A 10,410-nucleotide genomic window follows, 5' to 3' on the forward strand; every position below is an offset into this window, starting at 1 on the left:
CCACCCCGATGCATAACGCTTGAATCGTGGAATGTCCCGTGTGCTGTGCTGTGTGACTTTGAACATCTCTGAGCCGGTTTCTATGCTCATGTGGGCCCATTAAAGCCAAGCACAAGAGCCGCAGCCCCCTTCCCAGGTTTATGGTGGCAGCCAAGCCACTCAGCTGGAAACACCAGTTACCATCTCCCTGTGTTCTGGGGATGCAGGCGTCACTGGGCCCGACTTTGGGATGCCTACAAGGCTGATGGGGGCACCCTGTTGGGGCTGAGCGTTCCTGAGGCCCCCACCCCCTGGCCCTGAAAACAGAAGAGCTCTGACTACCCATGCCAAAGAATTTAATGTGGGGGAAAGAGAAGTAAAGTGAGGTTTGGGGGAGTCATGCTGGGCGGGATTCACAGTTGCTTGAGTAGAGGCCTGCCATGTCCTCAGCTTTGCTGTGACTAGGCAGGTTGCATCCCTCTTAGGGACCCATGCTGCCCTGCTGTCCTTGGGCAGGGAGTCTCTGCAGAGGTGGAGCTGGAGGAGGTGGGCTGAGTCCACTCCCGGTGAAGAAGGGTCCCTGGTAGACTTCCACCATCATGGAGAGTCCTGGCCAGGTCCCAGGCCCAGGGCAGAACAGGACAGAAGTCCTAGGCCTGGTGGCAGGGTCAGACCTCCCTGTTCCCCAGCAGCCGGGACATGGGGTAGGGGATATGGTGTAGGTCGGGCCCTGGGAATCCCGGGGTGGCGTGGAGCTCTAGGGTAGAGGTCCTGGTAAGTGAGGGGTCTGTAGGTGCTTGGGCCTAGCAGGGCCTCAGGAGGGGGCAGCAGCTGGTGGTGGAACTGAGCAGCCGTTCTGGAGGTGGAGGCCGAAGCTTTGTTGGGGTCTGAGGGAGAAGCGGTCTGAGTGAACCCCAGCTCTCCCCACAGGAGAGCCTGTCCCCTTCTCTGCCCCTCCTGTCACAGATTGTCTGTCTCAGCCCATCTCAGCTTTTGGCCTTTGCTTCCCCTCTGCCAGGACTTCTTCCCCACCTTCTCAGTCCAAACCCTTTCTAGTCCTCCAGGGCCCAGCTCAGGAGACACCTCCTCCACGAAGCCCACCTGGGACCCTTCCTCTGTGCTCAGCACCTGATTCCTGCCCTGTTCTCATTACCCCAGGTAACATATTGTCGTATGGCACCTGGGTTTGTTGCTGTCTGGACTATCTCTCTGTGTTTGGACTATGTTCCTCCTACCTCTCTCCCTCTCCGAGGAGTTCTTCCGCTGGCAGGGACCAAGACTGCTCCGACTCCGGGCTGGGATGCTGAGCAGGTGCCGCGGGGCCACAGGCCTGAAGGTGGGCAACAGGAATGGCAGCAGGGGGCAAAGGGAAGGAATCAGCCACAGAGTCAGATGGTGCAACCCCCGGCCAATCAGAGGGCGTGACTTTGAAGCTGGGTCAGGAGTGGCCTTGGGTAGGGCTGGGGTTGGGTGGGCAGCTGAAAGGAATGGAAAGGCAGACCGTACCACGAGTCCAGGTCACTCTCTCTAAATCCCTTGGCAAAAGGGTTGCTGGCGATTTTCAGCTGTGTGATCTACAGAGGAGAAAGTGCAGTTATGGGCTGAACCCAAGCCAGCAAGGGGGGCAAGGCCAGGCTCGGCCACCCTGTCCCCCAGGTTGGCAGATTCTCCTGGACAGATGCCCAGAAAGACGGAGGGACAGGAGGCTTTGTGCTGTGGGGAGGAAGATGCGGGGCCGTCTCCATTCCTGTGACGTGGGCCGGAGGCCGTGAGCTCAGCCCCCACGCACCCGGTGGTTCTGGTAGGCGGTCACGGCGGTGAACTGTGTCTCCGCGAAGACGAAGGACTTGAAGTTCTCCTGGGCGTAGCGCGCGCTGTCCTTGCGCGGGTCCACAAAGACCACGTGGAAGCGGGGTTGGTAGCGGTGCATGGAGTTGAGGATGATCTGTGGGAGGCAGGGGAGGGGTGGAGCGGGCGAGGGCCACAGTGCACCTTCCTGGGGCCTCAAGCCATCTCCCCAGGGCAAGAGACCTTCCCCCTCCCGCCAAGCCCACGGCCCTTGCTTGAATGGGGGTACATGCCTGAACTTGTATCTTCAGGTCTAGATCAGGGGCCCCTTTGGGGTCTGACAATCTTCACCCACCACACACCTTAGCTTTACCTTCAGAATGATCCAGAGTCTGGTCCCCTCTACCCCCCACACTACAGGGCCAGCCACTAACCACCATCTTTTATCTGAGTTCCTCTCCTACCCCCTGCGTCCACCTTGCCTCTGTCTGTTTATCACCTAGCAGCCTGGGTCAGACACATCAAGGTCCCTGTTTCAAAGCCTCCTGTGGCTCAGCACCCCCTCCCCCGAGATGCAAAACCAGGGTCCCCTCTCTGAATGATCTCTGCATGACCATGGCTTCCCAGCCCCTTCAGCCATATGGAGACCGCCCCACAGTTCTTCCAACTCACCGCACAGGCTGTGGACTCGGCCTTGGCACTGGCCATCCGCTGGGCCTCAAATAGCCCCCCTCTTACCACTTCCCTCCCTCACCCTTGCCCTTCCCATCTCTGTTCAAATATGGCCTCCCAACTTCCGGTTTCCTTTTTGTCATTTATCACAATCTGTGGCATATGTCTGTTGGATTGGGAGGGGGGGGTCCTAATACTGAGGCTTGAACTCAGGGCCTTCATTCTTGTGTTTCTCATTCAAGGCTGGCATTCTACCACGTGAGCCCTGTTCCACTCCTGGCTTTTTGGTGGTTAATTGGAGATAAGAGTCTCATGCACTTTCCTTCCTCCAGCTGCCTTTGAACCATGATCCTCAGATCTCAGCCTCCTGAATAGCTGGAATGACAGGCGTGAGCCACTAAGGCCCAGCATGTCTGCTGGATTCTTGCCTGGATGTTCCAGTACCTACAGTGAGCCTGGCCTGGTGCTAACGTTACACACATTGTCCTCTGTCTCTCTGGAAGCTTCTCCCACCCCAGTCCCATTCCCCACCTGCCTGGAGAGTGTGCTTTGTTTTATCCACACCCCCACCAAGGGAGCTTGGCTGTCGGCAGCGGGGGGTGGGGATGGGAGGGGGGTGGGGAGGAACATTGGGCACCCAGGGCCCTCTGGGCTCTGGCAGCTTCCCCTGGCTCAGCCCCTCCCGCCAGGGCCCGGGTCTCACGTGACCGTTGTCATCCAGCAGGTTGTTGGTGAGCTTGAGCTTGTCAAAGGACACGATCTGGCGCATCCACTGGGCACCCTTGGCGGGTGAGTCGGGGTGGAAGTGCACGCGGCCCGGTGTGGCCGGGTCCGCCTTGCCCGCCACCAGCCAGGCTGAGCTGTGGAAGGCGTACCTAGGGAGCAGGCCAGGTGTCCAGGACTGTCCCTCACCCAGCGGGTGATGGGGCTGCCACTGTCCCCAGCATGGGCCACCTGCCCGGTGAACATCTTCCACTGGTTTTGGTGCTGAGGATGGAACCCAGAGCCTTGTGCAGGGGAGCATGTGGTCTGCCACGGGTCAACCCAGGCCTTTAAAGATGCAGAAGTAAAACTTAGGGACTGCCCTAAAACTGTGACTGCCCCTGGCTGGCAGGGGTCGGGACCCTGCCCTGCTCTGGAAACAGTTGGGGTCTACTCTCTCTCTCTTTTTTTTTGTCAGCCCTGGGGTTTGAACTCTGGGCCTGGGCGCTGTCCCTGCACTCTTCAGCTCAAGGAAGCACTCTGCTGCTTGAGCCACAGGGCCACTTCCGGTTTTCTGGTGGTTTATCGGAGATAAGACTCTCACGGCCTTTCCTGCCTGGGATGGCTTTGAACCGCAATCCTCAGATCTCAACCTCCTGAGTAGCTAGAATGACAGGCGTGAGCCACCAGCGCCCGGCTACTTCCTAGTCTCAGATGCCCCAAGTCTGAGTTTGCTCTCCTCGCCCTCCCCACCCCCAAGCTGCCGCCATACCTGTATCTCTTGTCATCCAGCGGAATGAAGTCCATGAGCAGAGCATAGTCGGCCAGGCTGTCCATGCCCAGGATTTTCACCTGGAAGGTGGGGAACATCTTCCTGTGGGAGCGGGGCGCTCAGCAGCCCCGTTGTGACTCAGCCCTGCCCTGCCCTGCGCCCAGCCCCTACCCGCGCCCCTACCTGCCTGCCTTGGTCACGATCATCTCTGTGCCCAGCTGGTTAAATTCCTCCCACAGAGGCTTCATCTCCAGCTGAACGGTCACGCCCGACACGCATGGGTTCTTGGGGCCCTGCCCCATGGGCTGGGCCACGGGTTCTGCTGAGCTGGTGCAGGGGCCTGATGGGAACAGGGTCGCCCGTGGACGCTCCCAGCTGGAGCTGGTCTCAGGCAGAGGGTGGGGCTCCGGGGGTGCAAGTACCCCCAGGCTGGCAGGCAGGAAGGCTGCGGGAGAGGATGCAGGCATGGGCCCTTGCCAGCTCACCCAGCCCCGCTCACCGCCCAACCAGCCCTGCCCCTTCAGGAGCCTCTTCCTCCAGGAAGCTCTCCCAGCATGCCAGGCTTGCATTCCTACTCTTCCCTGGGCAGTATTGTTCCACGAGGCTAACGTTCACTTAAAAAGTCTTTTGTAAGACCCAGAGGCATGGCTCATGGGAAAACACCAGCCATGAGTAAAACACCTGAGTGAGAGCACAGGCCCTGAGTTCCAGCCCGTTTATTGGTGCGCATACATGTGCACGCGCACCCATGCACATGAGCACATGCGCACACGTGCACACCTACACACACACACACACACACACACACACACACACACATCTTTTTTCCTAGCAAGCTCCTGGAGGGCAGAGACAAGGCTTGTCTTGCTCCCCAGGGAGCTCCATCTTTTCCTTGCGCATGAGCCACACCCAGCTTTGCTTTCCTGCTTTAGTTCACTTCAGTCAGGTCTCACCCTTTCGCTCTGAGGCCTGCTGTGACCCAGCTCCTCCTAGTGCCCCTCCGGAGCAGCCCTGTCGTGGGCGCAGGCCACCTGGCCCAGCCTCACCGGGGATGTTTTTGAGCCGGCCTGTGGCTGTCTGCCTTGGGGGAATTATTTCACTTCCTGGAGCCTCAGTGTCCCTGTCTGTCACAAGGGGTCCGTAAGACCTGCCCTCAGGGCTGATGTGAGCGTTAGTGACGACAGCTGCGACACGCCACCCACACACAGCAGGTGCTTCATCACACGTGTGGAGGCTGCGGGGAGGGGGGGGACCTGGAGTCCTCTCCAGTTCCCGTGATTATCCACTCCACACTTGGAGAGCTGCCAGGTCCTGCCTCCAGGTCCCTCCTCCTCCTCCTCTTCCTCCTCCTCCTCCTCCTCCTCCTCCTCCTCCTCCTCCTCCTCCTCCTCTTCCTCCTCCTCATCTTCCTCATCCTCCTCCTCTTCTTCCTCCTCCTGCTCTTTCTCCTTCTTCATCTTTTTTTTTGGTCAGTCATGGGGCTTGAACTCTGGGCCTGGGCGCTGTCCAGCTGTCAGCTCAAGGCTAGCACTCAACCACTTGAGCCACAGCGCCACTTCCGGTTTTCTGGTGGTTCATTGGAGATAAGAGTCTCATGGACGTTCCTGCCTGGGCTGCCTTTGAACCGCAACCCTCAGATCTCATCCTCCTGAGTAACTAGGATTACAGGTGTGAGCCTCCAGCTCCCAGTGAGGAAGCCTTCTTACAAGGCTGTGCCTCTCCCAAGAAGCAAGCCAAAGATGGGGCTGCCTTCCACCCCCAACTCAGCCCCCAGGGCTGACCTCCACCAGACACTGTGTGCCCACGGGAAGACGAAATGAGAATGCGCAACAGGAACCGGACCCTCGTGATCTGTGGGTGGGACTTCAAAATGGCAAAGAACAGGGCGGCTCCCCAAAAAAGTGGACAATGGGATTACCAGATGATTCAGTGATTTCCCCTTCTGACCCACCCCAGAAGCACTCCAAGTAGGAACCCAGACAAAGTTCATAGCAGGGCGATTTGCAGAAGCCAAAAGGGAGAAACAGCTTAAATGTCCATCAGCAGATGAATGGCTAAATAAAATGTGTAGACACACAATGCAACAGTATTCACCCTTCAAAAAGAAAGATGTGCTGACCCATTGTTCAGGTGAAATACACACAGAAGGACAAATCTGATTCACAGGGATGGGAACAGAACTGTGGCTGGGCTGCCAGCACCTGGGATGGGGACAGACTTTCAGTTTTATGAGACAAAAAGATTCTGCAGGGCTAGGAAGGTGGCTCAGTGGTAGAGTGCTCGCCTCGCATGCATGAGGCACTGGGTTCGATTCCTCAGCACCATATGAGCAGAAAAAGCCAGAAGTGGCACTGTGGCTCAAGTGGTAGAGTGCTAGCCTTGAGCTGAAGAGCTGAGGGACAGCGCTCAGGCCCAGAGTTCAGGCCCCATGGCTGGCCAAAAAAAAAAAAAAAAAGATTCTGCAAATGGCTTCTGGTGGTGATTGCACAACAGTATAAATTTACTTAATGCCACTGGGTCATACTGCACAATGGGACATGGGACCGGGGATATGGCTCAACTGGTAGAGTACTTGCCTAGCAAAAGCAAGGCCCTGAGTTCAATCCCCAGTATCTCAGAAGAAGAAAAAGGATAAAATGATAATCTTTATATTATATTGTTCCCACATATTCTATTATAACTAAAACTCTTTTGTTTTTGCCAATCCTGGGCCTTGAACCCGGGGCCTAGGCATTATCCCTGACCTTCTTTTGCTCAAGGCTAGCACTCTACCACTTGAGCCACAGTGCCACTTCCAGCTTTTTCTGTGTATGTGGTACTGAGGAATTGAACCCAGGGCTTTATGCATGCTAGGCAAGCACTCGACCACTAAGCCACCTTCCCAGCTCCACAACTAGAATATTCAAAGATGCAAAAAGAGAAAAATAGAACAGTTCTGAAAAACAGAATAATTAGTTTATATCAACCCTATAAAAGGTTGAGGACACAATGGTGGCTGGGCACCAATGGTTCATGCCTATCATGCTATCTACTCAGGAGGCTGAGATCTGAATATCCAGGTGCAAAGCCAGCTTGTGCAGACAAATCCAAGAGACTCTTCTTTCAAATTAACCAGCAAAAATCTGGAAGTGGAGCTGTGGCTCCACTTTGAGAAAAAGAAAAAGCTAAGCAAGAGTGCAAGGTCCTGAGTACAAGCCCTAGTAGCAGCGTGCACACGCGTGTGCACACACACGCTACAATGGCCAAGAGACACGGTGTCCATTCCTAACAGTGCACACCTCTCCTCCCAGACTGGGGGATATTTGTGCCACGGACCATGGACCCCATTAGCAAGGGCCGGTGTTAGGAGCTGGTGGGCAGTGAACTGACACATGGGTGTTTGGAGACGCCTGGCGAGGCCCTGCCTATAATGAGGAACCAGAGGCAGTGCCTGTCCAGGGTTGGCGGTCCCTGTGGAGTGTGTGGCTCAGGGTTTGTGCCAGGACCTGGGCAGCCCAGAGACTCATGGTGAAGGCCAGCACTGCACTAATGCCCCATAGGATGGCCATAGTCTGGAGGGTGGAGGTGTCTGGGTGGGCGGGGCATGTCCTGTCTGAGGACCCTGGGACAGGAAGTCTGGGTGGGCTGATGTCCCTCCCCCCCAACCTGGAGCCAGGTGATCAGAGGGCCAGCTGCCTGTCACTCCGCAGCTCTACTGGGGTGTAGCCCTCACCAGCTCCCAGGGGCCCATGGAGGTGGGTCCCCAGGGGGCGGGGCTCGGGCTTTGCAGGTGCTCACTGGCCCCAACTCTTCTAGAAACTCTCCCTACTCTTCCCCCTCTGGGGGAGGGGGCCTCCTGTGTCCGGTCCTTCTAGAAGCCCAGCCCCATACATGCTCCATCCACTGAGGCCCAGAAAGGGCAAGGGCAACACTAAGCTCACGCATGCAGGGGAGGCTCTCAGTTCTCAGATGCGCTGTGGTCCCCCTGCCTCCGGGCACCCCATCACGGCCCCCCCGGTACATCAGAGACACAGCTCACCTGCCCCACCCTCCCGCCCATGCCGTGGTCCTCCTGTGCCCTGAACCTAGGCACCATCCATGAGGTCACCTCTGCTGCCCACATCCTACCTGCCATGGGACCGCCGGACGCCTGGCTCCTGGACAAAACCTCCACGCAGGGGCTGGGCTGCAGCCTCCGCCCGGGCTGTCTCCCAGGAGGGGGGGTCAGCCACCGTCTGCGGGTGTGCTCTGCGCCACGGCTCACCCTCCCCTCGCCGATCTCCAGCTGCGCAAGTCCAAGGTGTCCAACCTTGGCTCTGCAGGTGAGGCCTGGGCTGCCGTCCTTCTCCAAGCCTCCTTCCCACTGCAGTGTCTGGGGCTGGGCCACCGGTGGGCTAGTCCAGCTCAGGGGCGGGTACGTACCAGACAGGGGCAGGCGGGCAGCTCCTGACGTCACAAAGCCCCCCTTCTCTTAGTTCTCCCCCCCAACTCCCTCCCTTCCCCAGCTAGGAGCCCCCAGCCATTGCTGATCAATGGATCTGCACAGGGGGGCGGGTAGGGGTGCCTTGTGAACATGGTTTCCAGGCCTGGCTGCTGGATGGGACAGGGCCTCGGGCCTTGAAGATATTGGGAGGCTGTGGTAGAGTAGCAGCTGAGGGCCAAATGGCACAGGTGCTGCTTCTGCCCCAGGTCCCAGACCCCAGGCCTGTGGGGGGGGGGCGGGGAGAGGGCAGGGTAAGGGAGGGGGAGATGTGTAAGTTAGAAATGCCAGACTCCCGAGCGTGAGTCACCAGTGCTTTATACCTGTCATCCTACCTACTTAGGGGGCAGAGATCTGAGGGTTGCAGTTCAAAGCCAGCTGGGCAGAAAAGTCTATGAGACTCTTATTGCCAATTAATGGCCAAAAAGACAGAAGTGGAGCTGTGGCTCAAGGAGTAGAGTGCCAGCCTTGAGCACAAAAGCCCAGGGGCAGTGCCCAGGTCCTGAGTTTCACACCCCAAGCCCAGCGCACGTGTATGGGTGTGCGCACGCGCGCGCACACACACACACACACACACACACACACACACACACACAGAAACACTGGAGCCCCGGACACTTGGTCAAGTGAGCTGGGAAACATTTCAAGATTTCTGGAGTCCTGTACCTCAGTTTCCCCAGCTGACTTCTGCATGATCTCCCCAGCCTGGGCTGGGGAGTGGCAAGGCTTCCCTGTCCGGAGTGGGTGATGGTTGGCCCTGTGGTCCCCACTGCGGTCTGCATGGGGGCTGGGAAGCGGTCAGCGGCCTGTGGTGGCTGTTGTTAGCTGGGGTCTGAGTCAGGTGGCCCCTGCTGGGTCAGCTGCTGGACTGCTCCGGCTTCGCCAACCTTGGGTTAACCCCAGAGTCCAGAGAGACACTCGGGATCCTCCCCGCCCCCCCCCCACACCTTCCCCCCCTCCCCAGGCCTCAGGCGGCCATGCTCTCCTCCCACCCCTCGTGCTCCTCCCGCCCCTTTGGAGTGCAGGCTGGCTCTGACCCAGCCAGAGGGTGGGAACGAGCCCTGCCATTGGAGGCCATGCTGTCACCTCTGGGGCCGTGTCCCAGAATTTCCCAGGGCCTCCTGTGTCACGAGGCCACTCCACCCTGTCCCAGGCTTCTGGTGGGGAGGGGGGAGTAGGAGAGAAGATGAATGGCTTGGGGTCCCCGTTGGCCCGGACACTGGGGCTCTGTGAGCTCCAGACATGTGTGCCTTTGATCTGAAGGGTGGGGCTCTCCCCTGCCATCCCATGAGCACCCGCCCGTGCCCACCTGTGCCCTCCAAGGCCTGCTGGCTCCCACTGTGTGCGTGGACACAGACAGGGCGCCTCAGCCGCGCATGCGTGCACGCAGCCAGGCACGCCCTCCCGCCCGGCCGGCCCTTCCAGCCCGAGGCGCCCACTGCCCCCCTCTGCTCCCTCATCCATCTTGACTGCCAGCCCGTCCCTGGTGCCCCTGTTTCCTTCACACCTTCTCATCTCCCGCTCAATACCCTGGCATGGCAGCCGTGGCCGCGGGGAGATGGATGGGCCAGGCAGGGGGGCTGCAGAGGCCGGGGAGCGAGAGACTATGAGAGGACCCAGCGCTGGGCTCCAGACGCTGGACAGTCCAGCCAAGCCCTGCTTTGCTTGCATTAGGGAGGCATGGCCAGAGGGGGCCCGGCCACAGACCCCACCTAGCCTATCCGGGTACCTACAGAACAGAGGGGCTGCGGGCCCTGGACCCTGCACCAGCTCCCTCCCCCAACACCATTGTGAGGAACCAGGGGATGGCGGAGGGGGTAGAGGAGAGCCCCGGCTTCTCTGCGTCCTGTGAGGACTTCTCCCTGCCCTGCCCCAAGGCCCCCTCCCCTCCGCACCTCTGCAGCAGACAGCTGCTCTGAGGGTGCAGCACACCCAGAATACACGCGTGGCCCGTGAGCCCCGCTGCATGCAGAGTCTCAAGGGTGCCAGGTGCCAGGACGTGGATGCTCACACACACACACACACACATACACACATG

At 58.9% G+C, this 10,410-nt stretch overlaps 1 protein-coding gene across 1 annotated transcript; it reads right to left on the bottom strand.

The window, feature by feature from the left end:
• Positions 1–351: 351 nt before the first annotated feature.
• Tbx10 (T-box transcription factor 10) lies at positions 352–4,436 on the bottom strand. Its single transcript, XM_070009887.1, has 7 exons — positions 4,097–4,436; positions 3,914–4,015; positions 3,143–3,314; positions 1,769–1,924; positions 1,486–1,553; positions 1,215–1,309; positions 352–866 (listed from the first exon to the last, which is right to left on the bottom strand). The coding sequence occupies exons 1-7, from the start codon at positions 4,378–4,380 to the stop codon at positions 577–579; spliced, it is 1,167 nt and encodes a 388-aa protein (XP_069865988.1). The 5' UTR covers positions 4,381–4,436; the 3' UTR covers positions 352–576.
• Positions 4,437–10,410: the final 5,974 nt, after the last annotated feature.

This window comes from Dipodomys merriami, unplaced genomic scaffold, assembly GCF_024711535.1.
Source record: "Dipodomys merriami isolate MVZ:Mamm:240054 unplaced genomic scaffold, mDipMer1.0.p SCAF_78, whole genome shotgun sequence".
NCBI classification, from domain to species: Eukaryota; Metazoa; Chordata; class Mammalia; order Rodentia; family Heteromyidae; genus Dipodomys; species Dipodomys merriami.

What these genes read in the sequence shown, in the direction of transcription:
- Tbx10 (XM_070009887.1), bottom strand. Translation starts at nt 4,380, where the DNA reads ATGCCTGCATCCTCTCCCGCAGCCTTCCTGCCTGCCAGCCTGGGGGTA. An exon ending in GAGAGTGACCTGGACTCGTG is followed by an intron (nt 1,310 to 1,485) that starts GTACGGTCTGCC and finishes GCCCACCTTCAG; the next exon opens with GCCTGTGGCCCCGCGGCACC. An exon ending in CTCCTCGGAGAGGGAGAGAG is followed by an intron (nt 867 to 1,214) that starts GTAGGAGGAACA and finishes CTTCTCCCTCAG; the next exon opens with ACCCCAACAAAGCTTCGGCC.